The 22,194-nt window shown below is 39.8% G+C and overlaps 1 protein-coding gene across 1 annotated transcript in view; it reads left to right on the top strand.

The window, feature by feature from the left end:
* The window catches only part of REEP3 (receptor accessory protein 3), a 50,626-nt gene that overhangs the window by 22,652 nt on the left and 5,780 nt on the right, over window positions 1–22,194 (top strand). The window contains exons 3-6 of the mRNA XM_070945380.1: window positions 11,984–12,060; window positions 12,332–12,452; window positions 12,620–12,733; window positions 21,045–21,195. Of these exons, the coding sequence (XP_070801481.1) occupies window positions 11,984–12,060; window positions 12,332–12,452; window positions 12,620–12,733; window positions 21,045–21,195 (463 nt within the window). The remainder of the gene's footprint in view (window positions 1–11,983; window positions 12,061–12,331; window positions 12,453–12,619; window positions 12,734–21,044; window positions 21,196–22,194) is intronic.

Raw genomic sequence — 22,194 nt, 5'->3', positions numbered from 1 at the left:
GCTGGCACGCATGCCATAGGTTCGCCATCACGGCCCTATACCATTTCAGACAAATGGCTGTCCAGTCTCTTCTTAAAAGCATCCAGTGTAGGAGCACCCACAGCTTTTGAAGGCGAGCTAAGCCGTTTCCACTGTTAATTGTTCTGACTGTTAGGAAATTGTGCTTAAAAGTTTCTTTAAGCCTAACCTTCATCACAGGATTGTGAACAATACTGAAGGAGAAAGCGCTATATGTATGCTGCCTTGAGCTCATCAAGAAAAGTTTTGGAATTTGGAACTATTGTCTGATTCTATGATGACCCTGTATCTTTATGTAGCAAGGATACGTTTTTAGTAGCTGTTCTGGAGATAATCTGATGGGCAAAAGTAACAGAATAACAGAGTTGGAAATGACCTTGGAGGTCTTCTAATCCAACCCCCTGCTCAAACAGGAGACCCTACAATGTTTCAGACAAGGGGCTGTTTAATTTCTTCTTAAAAGCCTCCAGGATGGAGCATTGATTCCACAGGTTGGTTGATAAGGAAATTTCTCCTTAATTCTAGGTTGCTTCTCTCTTGATTAGTTTCCAGCCTTTGCTTCTTGTCCTGCCCTCAGGTGCTTTGGAGAATAGGTTGACCCCTCTTCTTTGTGGCAGCCCCTCAGAGATTGGGACACTGCTATCCTGCCACCCCTAGTCCTTCTTTTCACTAGATTAGACATTCCCAATTCCTGCAACCATTCTTAGTTTTAGTCTCCAGTCCCCTAATAATCTTTGTTGCTCTTCTCTGCACTCTTTCTAGAAACATCTTTTTATTTTGTGGCGGAAACTGGATGCAGTATTTCAAGTGTGCTCTTACCAAGGCATTATAAAGCGGTAGTAACACCTCTTGCAATCTTGATTCTATCCCTCTGTTTATGCAGTCTAGTGCCAAACACCAACTTCCAAACTCTTCAAGAAAAAGATATATTTACAGTTCATTACTTCCTGGTAGAACATCAACCAATATAACATTTGTACAGATTAGACAGGAATCCAGGACATGAGGTAAACAGACTCCTTTATGTTCTTATACTCCAGTCAGGACCAAGGTTGATGATAAGATAACAGGTTGTATATCCAGTTTAGTAGATAGAGCATTCTTCATTTTAGCTGTACAGTTCTTTTTACTAAATTTAAGTAGTACCCATAATTATCTAGATAATTATAACCCCATAAGCACTCGTTGCATCGCTGCTGTTATCCGTAGTTCTCCAAAAGCTTCTTTTGATGTTGGTGTTTATATAGGTAGTCCTCTACTTCTGACCATAACTGAGCCCTCCATTAAGGTTGTAAGTCACGATGGTCATTAAATTGATCATCATATGACTGCACCAGACGTAAAGAACTATATTGTGAAAAACTTTTTAAATAACAGGGTTTTTTTCTAGACAGATAGTCATACTTTCCGAAAAAGTATTGTAGTCACCCTTGGTTTTATTTTCCAAGAATGCCTAAGGATATCCGGAGTATGTCTGGAGTAATAAATGTCTGTTCATTTATTAGATAATGAGTTATTATGATCCTGCTTTTCCATGCATTTTGTACTTTACATGTTTTAAAAATGAGTGGGCAAGGAACCTTGCAGGCATTATCTGGATGCATCCTTTGTTCTCCATTTATTGTATCAAAGCTTATCCTAAAAAGGGGGTGGGGGGAATGAAGAATGTAAAGCACGCATGCCATTCAAACTTTGGTTTCTTATATAAAACTTGATGACCAAGTTCATATCTATTATAAACCATAAACTATTAATTTCCTTCTTTCCTTCCTATTTACCCACCTAGTGTGATTTGTTTCTTTTGTATGTAAATTCTACTCTCTGCTTGAGAAATAAATACTCAGTTGAAATTGCATAGTATTTTAGTGTGATTTGTCTAATACCTATTTAAATTCTCATTTTGAGCTGGAAAGAAAGAACTGCATGACTGAACTTTGTTTTCCTTACTTGGCTTAACATCGCAAAATCTGCTATGCAGAGATAATGTATTTGGACTTCAGTATTCTGTTTATGTCATTAGTTGTATGTACATAGTGTTCTTTCAGACTGCTGATTTAGGCAGCCAGATTCTACCCATCTTTTTAGAACATGGCTTCTTAAAGGTGATAATCATTCTACATAATTGCCCTAGATATGCATTATTGAATAAACAGTTTCTTTCCATTACAGAAAATAATTTTTAGTATTGGCTTGTTTTAGCAATAAGTAAATGGTTGTTATTTTTGAATATACTTTTTATTTCAATTAACTCATTTAAGTGGTTTGTATGTCCACTCATCTCACAACAGGTGAGTGAACCACGAATATTTGGGCCACCCAGATTGGGAGTTGTTCCATCTGCAGTCTTAGATGGGGTAGCACTTCCCCTTCAAGAATTGTGCACAGTCTGGGAGTCTTCCTGGACTCACAGATCCTGCTCAACGAGCAGGCTGTAAAACATTTGTTGTACCAGGTGTGCCTTTGCCTAATTCAGAAGGCTCTTCAGATCTCTTGTGGCTTGACTGTTGCATCATTGCCTGCTGTTTATATTACACTGTGACCTGATGCACCAGAGACAAGTTTCTTGTGTGTCCAATTGCCCAATAAAGATATTCTATTCTATTCTGTTCTGTTCTGTACTGTTCTGTTCTGTTCTGTTCTGTTCTGTTCTGTTCTGTTCCGTTCCGTTCCGTTCCGTTCCGTTCCGTTCCGTTCCGTTCCACTCCACTACCAATCAAAGAAGCCTTGACAGTTATCCAAAACAAATATAACCCCCCCAAGCACATCTTAGATCTGACCAACCACTGCCTATCCAACACATACTTCATCTATAATGGACAGAAATACAAACAAACAGAAGGAGCACCCATGGGATCACCCCTCTCACCTGTCATTGCCAACCTCTATATGGAATACTTTGAAACCCAAGCTCTAGAAAAATCCGATCACAAACCCAAACTCTGGCTCAGATATGTGGACGACACCTTCATAATCTGGCCACATGGGAAAGAAAAACTGGACAACTTCCTCACACACCTCAACAGCCTACACCCCAAAATACAGTTCACCATGGAAACAGAAGTGAACAACCAACTTCCCTTCCTGGATGTCTTAGTCTACAGAAAATCCAATGGCTCCCTAGGACACACTATATACCAGAAGAAAACACACACAAACCGCTATCTGCACGCACTCTCACACCACCATCCTGCCCAGATCAACTCTGTAGCCAAGACACTCATTTCCAGAACAAAACGCTTAGCTGACGAACAACACCTAAAAACCGAACTACACACCCTCACTAACGTACTCACATCCAATGGATTCCAAAGAAACAAGATCACCAACCTAATCCAAAAAAAAAACCCCACTAAAATCCAAGACAGAGAACAAGAAAACGGCAAGGCCCTCCTCCCATACATAAAAGGCACCACAGACAGAATAAGCAAAATCCTCCACAAACATAACATCAAGACAGCATTCTGCACAAACCGAAAAATATCCACCATCCTAAGGAACCCCAAAGACAAAATTGAGTTAGAAAATCAAGGAGTATATGAAATCCCATGCACCGCCTGCCCCACCACATACATCGGACAAACCAACAGACGAATAAGTGCACGCATAGAAGAACACAAGAACTCAGTCAGAAAAGAGGAACCAACTTCTTCCCTGGTCCAACACCTTAAAGCCACAGGACATGATATTGACTTTAAAAAGACCAGAACTATCGCCAAAACTGAACACTTTAACAACAGAATAATCAGAGAAGCCATTGAGATAGAAAAACGCCCACACAGCATGAACAAACGAGACGATACCTCCCGCCTACCAGCCATTTGGAAACCCGCCCTTATTGACAAACGAGTCCCTAACACGACGAATGACACCAGACCCACACTCACGAGTGCCACACCTGATGTCACCACCACACATCCACGCAGAAAGCAGACTCAAACCCACACTGATAATGAGCCACGACCAAGGACCAGAAGCCAGACCGCAGCTGCATCATTAGCCACTTTAAACCCCTCCAATCCATACATGAAGCAGACTGACACCCACCATGAAGAGCTCGCACGGCCACAAACACGAAGCCAAACAACAACAACGCAGCTCACCAGCTCAAATCCCCCTGCAACTCAGACTAAGCTGAGCACAACCAAGCCCCCACCCAAACAGAACACAACCCCAGCCAATCAGAGCACAGCCAAGCCCCTAACCAATCAGAACACACCTCCACCCAATCAGAACACAGCCAAGTTCCCACCCAATCAGCTCACACCTCCACTAGCAGTTAAAAGGAAGAGACAGCTGCGATCTCACATTGCTCCTGGAAGCACGAAGCCGAGAACACCAGCCTGAAGATGACGAATGAGACTTCGTCGAAACGTCGCCAAGACACTTCCAATTTTACGTGGGAGAAGACCCGAATAACCAAAGACCTACATACAAACACCCGCGAAAACCTGAGAAAACAAATATATATATAGATAGATATAGATATATATTTAAAGTGAAAATATTATTAGATTTACGTAGATTTACTTTACGTAGACTATAGATTTATTAGATTTACTTTACGTAGACTATAGTAATTTTATTAAGGTCATTTTAAACTGTGTAAATGGCCTTTTAGAAAATCACATGTATGTAACTTTCAGTTTTACAGCAGTTCTTTCCTAGTCTTCAGCCAAAATTCATAGGACAAAGAGAATTGAAGAAACAAATAATTTGTATTTTCCTAAATTACAAGATACATTGGTTCTTTCATTTTAAAACAAAACAAGCTTTTGGAACTTTTGGGGAAAAAAATACCCATAACCAAAAACATTATTTCTAACTACACTCTAGAACAGAGGTCTTCAAACTTGGCAGCTTTAAGACTTATGGACTTCAACTCCCAGAATTCTCCAGCCAGCATAAAGCTTAAAGCTGCCAAGTTTGAAGACCTCTGCTCTAGAAGTTTTAATTCAATAAATAGAGCTCCATGGGGTCATACGTGCAAGTGCCAGAAACCACATAGTTCAACTTTAAAGTTGAACTGCCTTTTTTCTCTCTCTCCTTTTTCCTACACCTCCTTCCTTGGCATTGCTTATGCTCATTCTGTGAAGGTTCATATGAAGGTCAGTTTTTAAGGTAAAACAATCCTTCAGAATAGTTGTTGTAGCTGGCACAGACACCAATTTGGCTATTCACTGAGGCTGAAAATACAATACAACCCTCTGGGATTAATCTAACGTTTCATCACATGCTTGACTTTCTGTTCAATCTTATTATTTCAAGTCTGAGAAATTTTAAGAACAGGGTGAATGAATTTATTTCCGGACAATATACAGATTTCTCAGAAGAAAAATAGGATATCATGAATTTGTTTATATGGCAAAAAGAAAAAAAGAAAAAAAACTTTTCACAGAATAATTTTGGGTCTACAAATAACTTGTTACTGTATCCTTACGATTTATATTGATTGTTTCCTAGTATGATTTGATTGCTTATTTGTACCCTATGACTATCATTAAGTGTTGTACTTTATGATTCTTAATGAATGTATCTTGTCTTTTTATGTACACTGAGAGCATATGCACCAAAGACAAATTCCTTATGTGTCCAAACACACTTGGCCAATAAAGAATTCTAATCTAATCTAATCCAATCTAATCTAATCTAATCTAATCTAATCTAATCTAATCTAATCTAATCTAATCTAATCTATTGACTTTTCAGTCTTCACATTGCTAAATAAAACATAATAATTGCTTCAAATTAACCCTGTACAATTAAGTATTAAGCTTTCAATAATTAATCTATTCAATAAGTAATATTGTGCAGCTTTTAAGATTTAATGCACCTATGGAAGGATTTTAAATTCAGATTCCATATCTGATATTTTTCTGTCCATTTTTTAATCTGGTGATATATTATATAATTAATAATTAAGAGTACTTCGGATGAGGAAAATGATGAATTGCTGTGACATATTTTGGAAGCAGGATCATTGAGTTATTTATATTCAGGCATTTGCTGTTTCAATTTTATAGTTTCAAATACCGGTAGCTTTCCCCCATTTTTAAAGAAAGAAAAATTGTAGCAATATAGAAAATTTGTCAGAGTGTGAACTATTTCAGAGAAGTCTCCCTCCACATTCATGCTTTTGAAAGGGTGATTTGACTGTCTCTAGAAGTAAATCTGCTGAATCGGAAGCAATTTGGGGAGTTCTTGGCATGGCAATCCAGGTGAAGCAGGCCTAGGCAAATCACCCTCAAAACACCTTAAACTACCTTTAGAGGATTTGCTTTGGTGAACCATTCCTAGAACACCACGATCTACGGTAGATAAGATTAAATGTACTCCAGAGAATGTAGAATGAGCTTGTTCTTCAATCATGGAGAGGATTTTTTTTTGCATTTAATTAATTATGATTATCTCTTTGAATAAGATTGTGGATTTCAACATGTGTTTATTGCAGAGAGAATGATTAGAAACAGATTGCATGGGCGAGAATTGATGTTCCTAAGCAGGCTGTTTTTTTTCCTCCCAGTCCTGTGCTGCTGTTTCTTTCCCCTTCTTGTTCTGAACGTCTGTCCATTTTATAGCAAAATAATTTCTATGAAATAAGTGAAAGCCAGTTTCCCGGAGAAAACTGACACTTGGTTTGTCCATTCAGGAATTGTAGTAACTTCCTAGTAACTCTTGATAAAAGTATAGTGGTATATTCAGTCTGGTGGTGTTTTTTTTAAAAAATCTGTTGTGTGCTTTTATGGGAATTTGGAAAGCATTCCACTAGGAAATAAAAGCTCATTTCATCTTTTGAAGTTTCATTGCTTCGGGTCACGTTATAAGAAGGTTTGAGGGGCTGAGCACCAAGACTGATCCCATAGTGTGAAAGGCTGGAGGTTTCAATCTCCTAGAACAGTGTTTGTCAATCTTAGCTAGGTATTTTAAGGTGCGGACTTCAACTTCCAGAATTCCCCAACCCAGCCATGCTTAACCACAAATGTTAAAGTAGCCAAATCCTAGAAGGTTCCCTGGTCTGTAGAGTGCTCTCCCTCATAGCAAACAGTTTGGTAATTCCTGCTACCATCGTTTACTGTCTAGGAAATGTCATTACTTGACATTCTTTCCGTTAATCCTACCACATGAATCTCCACAATCCATGGCCTTACGGTATTGGAAAATAAGGGAGAAAAAAGGGATAGAAAATGAAATAAATTCTACAGTTGCACTATCTGTGGTGGGTTTCACTTACCTTTGCTACTGGTTCGCTCACGCGCGTGCTTGCTATACTCGCGTGCGTGCCACTTCAGCGCATGCGCAGAGCTTATTTGATGACGTCCGGGTGGGTGGGCGGAGCCTCCCACCGCCGCTACTACCGATTCGCCCGAACCAGGGTGAACTGATAGCAACCCACCACTGTGCGCTATTGTACAGTGAAGTTTACACTAGGCAATTGTCTCCTTTGGCTTGATCTCACAAGTCATAAAGACAAGACATCATTTTTTTAAAGCAGTCTTTTGTTACCTTAAATAATCACATATAAAACCTTTTGAAACTAAACTTAAGTTTCTACAAGAACCATGAAAGTGTCTTAAAGGACTCTCCCATAGAAAAGTAAGAAGAAATAGAAAATCAAGCATAAAATCTCAATGCAAAATAGACAAATCGGAGTTCACACTCTACATTAATTAACTTCTATCCTATTCCTCTAGAGCAATGTTTCTCAACCATCAAAGTCCACCCATCTTAAACCTGCCAAGGTTGAGAAATGCTCCTTGACAGAATAAATGAGCCTTGGAAAAGATGTTCCCCTGTTCAATATACAGCCTGGGAAATGCGTCTCCAGGCAAGTTCTAGCTGAAATCTTAAGGGTGGAGCAGAATCTTGGCTTTCAGATTGCCTTCCTGCTTAAGACACCTTCTTGCTCTTTTTTTTCTTGGAGCTTTTCCACAAGAACAAAAGTTCTTATTCTTGAATAGGACAAGAATGGAGCGAATCTCTTCCTGCCTACCTGAGCAGGATGAAATTCTTCCCATTCTGCCTGCGGGTCTCGGACTTCTCTCTCTATCTCTCTCTCGCTCCCTCTCTCTTCCTTCTCCTAAAAAGAACCTGAGGCCATTTTGCTACAGCACCTCCCCATCCCACCCCCACCCCTGCGATTGATTGCACCGTGGCTTCTGGCTGTCAGCATTAGCAGCTAGCCGATTGGCTGGCAGCCAACTGTCCTGGGCAGCAAAAAACCCAGGACGAACTGTGTTTCAGTGAATGGGCTGTGCCGAAGCACGTGGGATGGAGGGACCATAGCCCATTGGCCAGGGCAAATGAATGGGGGCAGGCCAGCCAAGGAGAAAAGCTAGAGGTTAATGCGCGCAGGTGGGACCCTGGCGGAGAAACTGGCGCGGCCAAGGGTAGGAGCTGAAAAGTCCCCTTCTGGCTGCCACTGTATCCCAAACTCAAGTTAGGCTCAGAAGAGATCGGTCATCTGATGTAAGTGAACAAAACGGGTTCAGACTCACCTATAAAAATCAAAATGTTTTTTGAGAAAAGAGCAAGAAGAAAACATGGATTACAAAGGTAAATAAGATTGAGCAGATTCACAGCCTTAACTATCTCAAGAGTAATTTTTGACACCAAAGAATCATAGAAAGCATATCGTAATGATTACTCTCAGGCAATTTTAGAATCGTCTCCTATCATTAGACACTGCATTTTCACCAAGGATGCAATTAGTTCCTTTTGCTCTTTGAATCCCAAATAGCTCTGATCTTCCCTGGACTACATGTGAGAATCTGTGCCAGGAGGAAGGCAATAGAAGTGGTGCACATGAATTTTTTGAGAGCTATTCTAGCTACTTGAAGACATAGCCAATGCCACTGTCAAGGACTTCAGGCAGGAATGCCTATACATGGGTTATAGTCTAGAGCCGTGATGACGAACCTATGGCACACATGCCCAAAATGGCACATGAAGCCATGTCGCCCGGCACATGTGGCCTTGTCTGTTTTCTTCTGGGTTTCTGGCACGCATGCACATGTGACAATCAGCTGTCCCCCACATGTGCGGCAGTGCCGAAAACCGATGTGTGCATGCTCGCTGGCCAGCTGATTGTTGGGTGCCCATGTGCGCCAGAACCCAGAAGTTCGGCTTTTACAGAGCGCGATCCCTTGGTGCGTGCGGCAGTGCTGAAAACCAGCCTGTGCATGCGGGCCGGCCAGCTGATCGCCATACGTGCTAGGATCCAGAATTTCAGCTTTTCCAGAGCACGGCCCCAGCGAACATGACGTTTCCGCGCAACATTTTTGGCACTTGGTGCCGAAAAGATTCGTCATCACTGGCCTAGAGGATAATAATCAGTTACTGACTAAATACCTAGCTCTTCCCCACTGGATCCTTGTATTGATGGTGGATCATTCTCCTAAGAGGGGGGATGCTATGGAGTCCAGCTTCCCAGATGTATTCATTTTTACCCTTTGTTATGCAAAGGTCATCCTTTCTGAAAGTTGGTAATAATGAAGTAACAGATGGAAGTCAGTAAGACGCCACATAGCACCAGAGCCTGAATTTCAAGTAGGCCTTGGATGCTGGCCAAATATCTAACCACTTTCACCTTCCCCAAGTTGAGTAATGGCTTCTTTCAGATATGTCTTCATGGGTTATCATCAGCACTTCTATTACGCAAATATTCTAAAACCCTCTCTACCTGACAAAAGTTTCCCTTTCTGGCTCAAAGCAGATTGAAACTATTGACTATATCATAATATTGACTACATCATAATTTCTACAAAGAAATTTGGAATTTCAACTGTTAAGGTGAATAGATACATGAAGGTCTTACTCTGATTCCAACTCTGGTATTACTAGCACAGTGCTAAGGTCTGTGTTGCTACTGTTAAAATTTGTCATCAAATGTTTCAGTTGAATTATTGATTATAATAATAAAGGTAATAATAAAGTATATGCTATATTAGTCTCATTCTCTCTCTCTCTCTCTCTCTCTCTCTCTCTCTCTCTCTCTCTCTCTCTCTCTTTCTCTCTCTCTCTCCTGTTTAATCATATGAATGCCAAGAAATAATAGAAAAATCTGGCGGACTACAGGATATTGCTAGTGTACTTTTACTTAGAGACAGCACCATGATAAGGAAATTCTAAATAGCAAACATGCATGATTGAAGTCTTACAAAATTCTAAAGACAAAATGTTAAAATTTAAATATACAGTACAAAATAAAAAATAATAATATGCAGTAATACTAGTTTTCTATTTACCTATCTTGTGAAAGGGGCTCGGTGGCTCAGTGGCTAAGATGCTGAGCTTGTCGATCGAAAGGTCGGCAGTTCAGCAGTCCGAATCCCTAGTGCCGCATAATGGGGTGAGCTCCCATTACTTGTCCTAACTTCTGCCAACCTAGCAGTTCAAAAGCACGTAAAAAATGCAAGTACCACTTTTGGTGGGAAGGTAACAGCGTTCCGTGCGGCTTTGGCATTTAGTCATGCCGGCCACATGACCACGGAGACGTCTTCGGACAGCGCTGGATCTTCGGCTTAGCAACGGAGTTGAGCACCGCCCCCTAGAGTCAGGAATGACTAGCACATATGTGCAAGGGGAACCTTTACCTTTACCTTATCTTGTCAAAGATAACCAATATCCACTCTCTCAGTCCTGGACTTCCCAAAAGATACCTAGAGATTCAGTTTGTTCTGATACTGGTGGGGAATGAGTCCCATTTTCTCTTCTTAGTGTCTCAGGTTTTTTTTAAAAGACAACCTGTTTTTCTCTCCAAGGGAAATGTGTGGGGTGGCTCAGTAGAAACTCGTAAGCCATCTGTTACTATGCTGCTCCCTATATAGTACATTTAAAAAGTGTACACACCTGTTTAAATACCAGGCTTTTGACATGTGAAAAACTCAGACCAAGAGAAATCACTTCAGATTTTTTTCCACCTTTAATATTACAGATAAGCTGTACAGTTCAGTTGAAAAACAAACTGAAATATTTTAGGGGGGAAAATTACAATAAAAATGTTGATAAATGTTTTGCAGGCCAAAACACTGTCCCTGACAAAGGGACATTTTTTTCCCCTCGTGCCATCAATCTGCACCAAGAGCTTCTCCATTGGAGACAAATTCCTTGTGTGTCTAATCATACTTGACCAAATAAAGTATTGTATTCTGGCTATGAGAATGGTGAGGGAACTGGAAACCAAGTCCCAGGATTTTTTTTTTTTTAAATTTGATTTATATGCCGCCCTTCTCCGGAGACTCAGGGTGGCTTACAATGCGTTAAGCAATAGCCTTCATACTTTTGTATATTTATACAAAGTCAGCTTATTGCCCCCACAAACTGGCTCCTCATTTCACCTACCTTAGAATGATGGAAGGCTGAGTCAACCTTGAGCCTTGGAGAGATTCGAACCAGCAGTAAATTGCAGGCAGCTGTGTTAATAACAGGGTGCTTAGACCACTGTACCAGCAAGGCTCAATCAATTATTATTAAATGGATCAGTTATACCAGCCTATAGAAGAGAGGACTGAGGCCAGAGACGAGCAAACTTCAGATGTCTTAGTATGGGTTGTTGTATAGAGAAGGAAATGACTTTGTCTTTTGTTGTTTTTAGAGAGGATCAAACGTCTGAAATACTTTCAGCGGATCCAGCATTAACCAAGAGTTAGATTAGATAATTTCTGAGGTCTAAGAAACTCTTAAGATTCTATAATTCTGTTAAATGATTTAACTGATAGCAGTGTAACACCTGCCCTTTGTCTAAAATTGTCAGCAGAATTTGATGTGAACTACTTGGATAGAAGGACCAGATAGAAAATTAAAAGATCTTATTTTTTTTCCTGATTCTGTATGCTACTTACAGTTTGCATTTTTGTAAAATGCATAAAAACAAATAGCACCTTAGCAATATTTTAAGTTGCTAAATATAATTATTCATTTTTCTAATCTGTAGAAACTAAAATGGTTGTTTTGCATTTTTCATACTTAGGTGCGGTGGATGATGTATTGGATTGTGTTTGCTCTTTATACGTTTACTGAAACATTAACTGACCTCTTGATCTCTTGGTAAGATCCGTACAGTTGCAAAGCATGATGATTTGTTTATGTTTTCATGTATCACCATGTCCCTTGTTGGTAGTTGATACTGTTTAAAAGCTTGTTAGCTAGATTCTAGGGAAGGTGGAATTACAAGAATATTATTTATATGTATATAAAGCATATCTGAAATATGTGAAAAATTACCTAACTTAACCTGAAACTTAGGTTAATTAGCAGGAATATGCCTATTTCTTTGTATCATATAACCACATTATGAATTCTAACTTATATTTTACAGGTTTCCATTATATTATGAACTGAAGATTGCTTTTGTTATTTGGTTGCTGTCTCCATATACAAGAGGGGCAAGTTTAATATACAGGAAGTTTCTTCATCCTCTCCTTTCTTCAAAAGAAAGAGTAAGCCTACCTCCTGCTGTGGATATTTTAGAAAATAAATTGGCATTAAGTGGTAATGGGGATGAAGAATGACATTACTATCTTGTGCTTTGTGCCAAAATAGGATGTTATAGATTGCCAATATCAGATTAAATTAATATCTCTGCTACACATATTTTTCTTCCTAGGAGATTGATGAGTACATTGTGCAAGCCAAAGAACGTGGTTATGAAACAATGGTGAACTTTGGTAAACAAGGCTTAAACTTAGCTGCTACTGCTGCAGTGACTGCAGCTGTAAAGGTAAACAGTGCTGCATGTTATGTATTTACTACTTAGCATAAAATGGGTGAGAGGGGATGTGTGTTCAAAAAGGTAAAAGGTGAAAAGCTGGATAACCTTTTTCTAACAGCATATTCTAAAAAGTATGTTCTCTCAAACAAGAGTTGACTTTTTAAACAGTGAAGATGACTCTTTTTTCTCTCTTGTTGCTTTTCTTGGTGGTAAATGACATTCCACAGGATTTCTGACTACTTTCTGCTGTTCTTCAATCAAGTTGAGGTAAATGTTCATGGGAGATTAAAGCATGAAACAGTGATCAGTATAGTTGACTGGGATATTAATATGATTCCCTGATGAATTCAAATTTGTAAGGAAAAAAAATTAAATTGATGAACTTGAATTTAACTGCTGATGCTTATGGCTGTCTGATACTAGTTGGCAGCCAAATTGGGCTTTTCACATGGATTCAGACATGTTCCTAATTATCTGTCATTTGTCTAAAATACGAGGTATCTCCATTTTTTACATTCAGAATAGTTATTGAGTATAATAAGACCACAGTGACAAAATATTATACAAAGGGAAGCTGCATGAGCATATGCTTTTACAATAATTTTGAATGGAAAATACAATTTGTTCTACAATTAGAATTTGTACCTGATAGCAAAATACCGTATATGCATCATACATCAGGGCTATCCTTTATCATTTTTTGAAATAATTTTATCAAAGATTATGAATTGAAATAAAAACTAATATACTAATAAAATATAAAATAACAAATAAAATGTGTGAAAAAGAAAAAAATAACTTCATCTGAAGTATAAACAATTTTAGTAACTTATCACCCTCTCTTAAAATATAACATATTCTCTCTTTACCCCTTGTCTCATCTCTTAGCTAAAAACAAAATCCAAAATCTTTGTCATTCATTTCTTATCAGCAAAAGTCCAGAGATTATTATCCTTTTTAATCTAGGACCACCCTTCATCATTGATGTACATAGAACAAAACTGGGGAGTGGTCTAACTGATCTAGGTATCAGTAGAAGTTGCCAAGCAGTTTCTATAAAGTAGCAGCGATCGCTTTAGTCAGTGTAAAATGCAACATTTGTAAAATGTTTGTGATTATTGAGACCACCAGTGGAATATTCTCTGGGGACTCAAGTCCCCAAAGATATAAACTATAGCGGCTTATTCCTAGGAATTCTCTTCTGATAAATACTCTGCAGAATTTGCCCATTAAGGTGAGAAAGGCAGCGGGAAATAGGGACCTAGGCATGTAAGTTGCATAATTAAACTTCCAGGTTTCCTGAAACTGCAGTTTAGATGTCTGCTTTCCTTCAGATTATATTACTTTAAATGCTAAAGTGAAGATCTGATCAATGAAACCATGTTTTTCCCATAAAATATTAACATTATTCTCAGTTCTTCAGAATTCCGTTTATTGTGAAGATATACGTTTACACAAGTTGTCTGATATAGGGGCGGGTTTCAAAACCCATCACTACCGGTTCGCTCGTGGGCGCTTGCGCGCTCGTATGCTCTCATGCGCTCGTGGGTGCTCATGCGCATATGGGCACTCATGCGCACATGTGACACTTCTGTGCATGCGCAGAAGCATCCGGGCACGTGGGCGGAGCTTCCCCCCGCCACCACTGCTACCGGTTCACCCGATCCGGGATGAACTGGTAGCAACCCACTACTAGTCTGATAGCAATTTCTGCTAGAGGAGACTAGTAACAAGCTGCTGAGCATGTTACCATTGCTTAAAAAGGAACCAAGAACCAGGATTTTTTATGACTTTAAACGGCTATTTATAGAAGCAGCCAGATTCTAATGCTGATCAGGTCACAAACAGCTGTGCAGTAATTTAGCTTCTTTTAACGGTAGATGGAATTATTTCATCTTGCTTGTCCATCTTAGGTGAGATTTTCAGCAATTCGGTTTACTATGAGCATTTCCATGATGAGAAATCTCAATTTTGTAATGCCAGAGTATTCTACATCACATTATTCATGCTGACCAAACCCATGTTTATTCGTTTTATTCTATTTTTCTCATGGTGAAATTGTAGAGAAACTGATTTTCAGTTTCAGCATCTATCTCCAGAAAGATGCAGACAATTGAATAGTTTGTTTCACTTACATCCTTAAATTGAGCAGCAACTAAATTAAGAGCCCCAGAAGACTTGGGTGAGATTCAGCTATATCATTAATTCGAACATTGTCTGGCTTTCTTGCTTGTAGTTTAGTGTGTTTGTGTAAATTTAGCCAATTGTGATATACTCAGATACTATGAGTAAACAAATCAAGGCTTAGTGTGTGATATAGGTCACAAAGCCCCTAATTGTCTAACCCCAAAGGACCTCCTAAGATAAACCTGAGTAGTCCATGACTTATTCCCATTGCTGTTTCGCAGTCACTGGGGGCATTCAGTATACTAACAGCAGAATTCTTCTGTTATTCATCTGCCGCTATTTATGTCACCATCTGAATCCCTTAACGTCTTACGGATTAGAGCTGATAAAAATGACATGACCCTGGCATTCCTGCGATTATAGTAGATAAACCTAGAGTTTCCTAAGGCAAGTATTCTTATCTTGCTAACCTGTGATCACCGCAGCCCTTTCCTGAAATGTCTTGAATCTTAACTTCCTGAAATAAAGGCAGGTTCCTTTTTTCAAATGATGTGGCTTGTTTATGGTTTCCAGTTGGTGCTTTGCCTGCTGCGGAAACATTTCATTTCCTTTGCTTCAAACAGGGTGACCTCCAGAGATTAGAGCTGTCAGAACAACTTCTCATTTTGCTTTCTTACAAAATACTTTAAATGTGTGCATGTTTACCTAATAATTACAGTTGCTAATATTAGCTCTTTTTTCTTAAGAACAAAGATACAAAAGTCAGCATTTGTGCTATGGATTAGAGCTGTACTTAGATGATCATATACCTCTAATAAGTGCTGTTATTTGAACAGTTAGACATGTTTTTTAAAAAAATTAAATGACTCCATTCAGCCCTTCACATCTGGGACAGGATTGGTATTCACTTACTTTCCCTATGTAAGTGCACTCCGCAAATGTGAGTGCACGCACCCAGTCCACGCATGCGCCCTGCCTTCAGCGCATGTGCTTTGCTAGCAGACATGCCTTCCGTGCATGTGCCCGGCCTCAAAAACGTGCCTAAATTGGATGACATATAGCCGGGGCGGGTGGACAGACCCACCTGCGATTTCCGCTACCATTTCAGGCGAATCGGTCCGAACCGGCTGAATACCACCTCTGATCTGGGATTCTATTAAACCAAATTTATTTCAGGCAGAATTGAGAGGATGGCGAATAATACTAGTGTATAAATTTATCAAGGCAGGCTTTTAATATGGCGCTCAGACTTTACAGAATAAACATTGAAAGAGTCATAATTTGAATAAGGCTCAATTTACACACTAAATTATGGACTTAGTAGCTAAATTTAATTAATTTTGGAGGGTATTAAATTAACCTTTACAGAGGAAAGAGACGAGGGCTGTGTAGGATAGGTAAAATGTTCCCGTTTCGGATTGGATCGCCCGATCCGGTAGTGATGGCTGTGGGTGGTTCAGAGAACCGGTAGCAAAAATCCCTGCCCCCCCCATGACCAGCTGAGCCATGCAATCATCAGAGGCTTTTTTTTAAAAAAAATTAGAAGCATTTTTTTCTACAACCTCTTCAGCCGAAAAAATGCTTTTAAAAGTAAAAAAAAAGCCTCTGATGATTGCGCGACTCAGCTGGGATCGAAGAGGTTGTAAAATAATGCTTTTAAAAGCCTCTGATGAGCCCAGCTGAGTTGCCTGATCGGCAGAGGCTTTTAAAAGCATTTTTTTACAATCTCTTCCGCCGAAGAAGTTGTAGAAAAAATGTTTTTAAAAGAAAAAAAAAGCCTCTGACGATCAGGCAACTCAGCTGGGATCGTCAGAGGCTTTTAAAAGCATTATTTTACAACCTCTTCAGCCGAAGATGAAAAAAAAGTTGGCCACGCCCACTCAGTCACATTACCCCCCACCACCACCACCAAACCACGCCCACAGAACCGGTAGTAACAAATTTTACATTTCACCACTGGATAGGAAGGAAACAGTTCTGAATTATCACCCGACAGCTGTTTACAGTCATAAATCTAGAAACACTTACATAGAATTTCAGTTAAATTGTAACCTGCAAAAAAGCCTAGCTTAATATTGATGGGAATTGACATTTGCAAACAAGTTGTATTTTAAATTGCTTACAAAGAGACAAGTGAGATCACACAATTTCTCTGGAAGCCACCCAAGCCAGACCCAACGTTAACAGGCATCTTCTTGGGACGCACTCAGAAGCTCTTTCAGTTGCTTAATACATACAGTAGTGGCCAAAATTGTGGAAAACTTTTGGGAAAACTGTATTTTCTAAAACTAGCTAATAACACCACTTTTTTTTTTTTTTTGGAGTAGTATCAATAGAAAGATAATTTAATCAAGAATGTAATGCAAAAACTTTGATGAAGGATTTGCTATTAGAATAGCAGTTACAGTATAAAGAAGAAATATGAATCACGTAGGAAAAACGAGTTATACAAAAATGATCACCATGTCAGTTAATACTTAGTTGGGTAACCTTTAGCATGAATTACGGCCTTACAAGATCTTCCCATGGGGTGAACCAAGTCTTTGAGTTCTGCAGCTGTTCTAATGTGAAACCAAGATTGAGTGGTTATTCCCAGACCTTAACCCAGAAACTCCCCCCCCAAAAAAAGTGGTGTTATTAGCCATCAAACCTCAAAAATACACTTTTCCCAAAAGGTTCCCACAATTTTTGCCACTACTGTACAGCAACCTTACACCAACTTGCCCACCTGCAATTATGTTCCTTGCAGAGCTGCTTGAAGACAATCCCACACTAATACTGTTTTGTAGCTTGTTCCCATGATTTTATTAGCACTCTGTATCATTTCTTTCTTTAACTGTAGCTGCTAGCATGTTCATTTATATTAGGCTTAGGAGTCTTTTCTTTTTTTAAATGCAGTGACCCAGGCTTATTCAGTTATATAACTTGGCTCAAACAAACAAACAAACAAAAAACAGGTGTCATTTTGGGCTCACTATGTTGTACGAAAAAAAGAAACAGGGACGCTGTGGTTCAGTGGCTAAGACGCTGAGCTTGTCGATCAAAAGGTTGGCGGTTCAGTGGTTCGAATCTCTAGTGCCGCATAATGGAGTAAGCTCCCGTTACTTGTCCCAGCTTCTGCCAACCTAGCAGTTCGAAAGCGCGTAAAAAATGCAAGTATAAAAATACTTGGTGGGAAGGTAACAGCATTCCGTGTGCCTTTGGCGTTTAGTCATGCTAGCCACATGACCACAGAGACGTCTTCAGACAGCGCTGGCTCTTCGGCTTTGAAACGGAGATGAGCACCACCCCCTAGAGTCGGGAACGACTAGCACATATGTGCGAGGGGAACCTTTACCTTTACCTTTACTTTATGTTGTAATAAACCCAGCTGTTACATTTGGAAACTGGAACCTATTGTAGTGTATTGTTCAGGCTTAAACTTTTTGGTTTTTTAAAATCACGGTTAAGCAAAATGGATGAATATATGTGAATCCAGAGTAATAAACCGTAGACTCTGGATTCACATTATACTCATCTATTTTGCTTAATTGTGATTTTTTAAAAATCAGAAATTTTAAGTGATTTTCCTAAATTATTACAATATCAGCTTAAAATCTACTAATCATTAAATCAGAAATAAAAGAATTATGGTATTTTTTTCTTTGCATATGCCTTGTTTTTATTCCATGAATAGTGTTCTTGTACCATTTTAAACTATATAATACATAAGGATTGGAATAAAATTCATTGTGCCATCAAGAGGTTTATTGTAAGTGTCTAACATTATTCTAGGACATACTGCTATATTTTTCTTATCACATATTTATGTTAGTCACATTTTTTTTCCACTTTGTAATAGAATCTTCCTGTCCAGAAAATATAGGTGGCACTACATTATTAGTCATTCTCTCATATTTGGGAGGAAATAAACTTCTGTTTGTTTGCTTGTTTCTATTCATTTATGCTTATTCATCTATTTAATGTTTATGCCACCCATTTACTAAAATTTTATGCCATCCAACTCTCCCGCAAAGTGACATTTTTTGATGTTATATTAGATAAAGATAATAAATTTCTTAGTGCAATTTGAATTAAACAATTATGCTAAACATAGTTCTTAATCTAACATTTGAAAATGTTGTCAATTGTATGCTAAAGGTAAGTAACTTTTATCGTTTGGTGCAATGTATTTTGCATTGCTATTGCAAACTGAACACACACATACATACAAGATACAGGTAGTCCTTGTTTAATGTCATTTGTTCAGTGACCTTTCGAAGTCATAACAGTACTGAAAAAATGGAATTTGAGACCATTTCTTAAAATTGTGACTTTGGGTCAGACAATAAAAATTTGGCCCTGCTTGCATTTATGACCTGGTGCTGTGCCATGGGTGCTTGCCAGCCCACATTCCCTTGTCTCCGCCTGCAGTAGTCGCTTGCCTGCCACGGCTTCCTAGCTCATGCCCGAAGTGCAGGAAACTCTGCTGCCACTAGTCACAAAAGAAAACACGGTCAACATACATTCTCTACTTAGGCAAAGGCAGCGCTTCACTCCATAGAGGACATTGAACCATCAATACCACACTGTAGTAGTAAAGATGCTCTGCCTCACAGAGGGTGTGACTTGTTTGGTTTCCAAGAAGTGGTGGGTTTCTACCACCGGTTTGTTGCGTGAGTGCACGCTCACTTTGTGCACGTGTGCACCTTCCATGCATGTGCCCGGCTTTATGCGCATGCGCATTGCTCACGTGTACACTTTCCACGCATGCGCTGGGCCTCAAAAACGTGGCTAAATAGGACGGCATAGTGCCGGGGCGGGTGGGCAGGCCCACCCGCGATCTCCGCTACCGGTTTGCCCAAATCGGTACGAACCGGCTGAATACCACCTCTGCTTTCAAGGTAATGATAGGTGTATCGGGCATGGGGGAGGGGCAAAGTGTGCTGTTGCTCAGTCAAGACCTGATTGGTAGCTCCTATTGGCTGTGTTTTCTTTTCCTTTTTCCTGTCCTTTAAAAAAAAAAAAAGGTGCATGCCCAGGCGACAATTGGGTACTTCTCTTACTCTTTTAATTTAAAGTGATATACCCTTTTTCTGCAAAGCTCAGATTACCTGGTTTCTACACTTTTCCCCACCCCCATTTATTCTGACAAATATTGGATGGAGAATTAGATTACAATAAGAAAGAGAGTGGTTGGCTCATGCTTACTCAGCAAGCTTCATGGCAAAGGAAGGAATACAATTGTTTTTTCTTCCCGGTGAACTCCATACAGTATGTCATTCTTAAAGCAGAGACCTGATCGCATAGGATTTGAAGACCCATCATTTTTAGGCATGCTGGAAAGGAATTCTGGCTGGCCAGGGCAATTCTTTGCAGCATGCCATGCCTTATTCCATCTCTTTGCTGGTCTAAACGATCCATCATGTTGTGGTTTGTCCTGCAGCAGCGATCCTTCCTCATCAGCCGTTTGTAGTAAGGATTGTTCCGGCCAGTAATGATATGTGACAAGGCGTAATGCAAAGGATCATCCTGGCTGGCAGGGTCTTGGCCCCTTCTCTTCCTGGCAGGGCAGCAGTCATAAGTTGAGGACTACCTGTATATGGGTATTTTAAAAAGTATTGCTGAATGTATTTGGGTACAAGCAGGGGTGCTATTCAGCAGGTTCTGGAGAACTGGTAGCGGAAATTTTGAGTACTTCGGAGAACTGACAAATACCACCACTGGCTGGCCCCAGAGTGGGTGGGAATGGAGTTTTTGCAATATCCTTCCCCCAGGAGTGGGGAGGGAATGGGGATTTGCAGTATCCTTCCCCTGGAATGGGGTGGGATTAGAGCTTTTGCAGTATCCTTCCCCTGCCACGCCCACCAAGTCACACCACGCCCACCAAGCTATGTCCACAGAAACGGTAGTAAAAAAATTTGAATTCCACCACTGGGTACAAGCCCATCTTTGTATCAGCTGATCCAATTTTTGGGATGTATTTTGGCACCTAAAACTCTCAGCTGTAACTGGTGTGTGATAATTATGATATCTCCTTTTATCAATATTGTTGAAATGAAGATCTAATAGCTGTATGTTAAAATGTGTTGAAGAAGTCAAGACAAAAATTTCAGTGAGGTGCACTCTTTTTCACGTGACTGTATATCAGTTTGGAGAGAGGATTCCTTCCTCCCATTGAATGACATCTCATTTTTCCTCTTCAATGCTACAGGGTCAAGGAGCAATAACAGAGAAGCTGCGGAGTTTCAGCATGCATGACCTCACAGCAATACCAGATGATGAGCCAATAGGACAAAGGCACTATCAGACTTTGCCTGGTACCAAAAAGAAAAGCAAGGGCTCGAATCCCAATGAACCCTTAGGTTGGTATATTATTAAGTTGGGCTAGTTCTGCTTTTCTAGGTTTTGTATACCGTATTTTTCAGACTATAAGACACACTTTTTTGTCTCCCAAAAGGGGGTGAAAATGTCTGTGCGTCTTATAGACCAAATATTGCCAAAGCCCCGCCCATCTGCCAGCCATTTTTTTGCCTCCGCATGGCCTATTTTCGGGCCTTTTTTCCACCTTTCTTAGGCCATTTTTCAGCCTATTTCAGGGCTTTTTTCAGCCATTTTCGAGGCTTTTTTGGCCCACTTTTTCCAAAAATGGGTTGAAAAAACCCTAAAATACGAGCTGAAAAAAGCCTTGAAAATGGGCCAAAAAAAAAGCCCTGAAAACGGGCAAAAAAAAGGCCTAGAAAATGGGCCGAAAAAAGCCCTGAAAACAGGCTGAAAAAAGGCTGAAAAAGGCCCAGAAAAAGGGAGGCCAAAAACTTTTTTTGTTTTCCTCTTCTAAATTTAGGTCCGTGTTATAGTCAGGTGTATCTTATAGTCCTAAAAATACGGTAAGCAGTGGTGGGTGACCCTCCATTGAAGTCAGATCACCAGAGCCACTGTTCCCTCTCTTGAAACTTGGAATGTTGACTCTATGGGATTTGCTGCCAGAGTTTCAAAGAAAATTCCCTCAAAGGCTCTTGTAGGCCTTGCTTTTTACTGCCTGCCTCCAAAATCATCAGCTTGGGGTATAGGCATGGAATTGATATTATTGCTTCAAAGAGTTTTTCTCAGGGGTGCTATTCAGCAGGTTGTGACAGATTCTAGAGAACCGGTAGTGGAAATTTTGAGTAGTTCGGAGAACTGGCAAATACCACCTCTGGCTAGCCCCAGAGTGGGGTGGGAATGGAGATTTTGTAGTATCCTTCCCCTGCCACACCTACCAAGCCATGCCCACAGAACCGGTAGTAAAAAAAATTGAATTCCACCACTGGTTTTTCTAAATGAGTAATGTAACCCTACACAAAGAGGTTCATCTCTCCAGTCCT

The sequence above is a fragment of the Pituophis catenifer genome, unplaced genomic scaffold (genome assembly GCF_029215685.1).
Source record: "Pituophis catenifer annectens isolate HBS135680 unplaced genomic scaffold, rPitCat1.0.hap2 SCAF_6, whole genome shotgun sequence".
Taxonomy (NCBI): domain Eukaryota; kingdom Metazoa; phylum Chordata; class Lepidosauria; order Squamata; family Colubridae; genus Pituophis; species Pituophis catenifer.
This window is presented reverse-complemented; position numbering and strand designations above follow the sequence as displayed.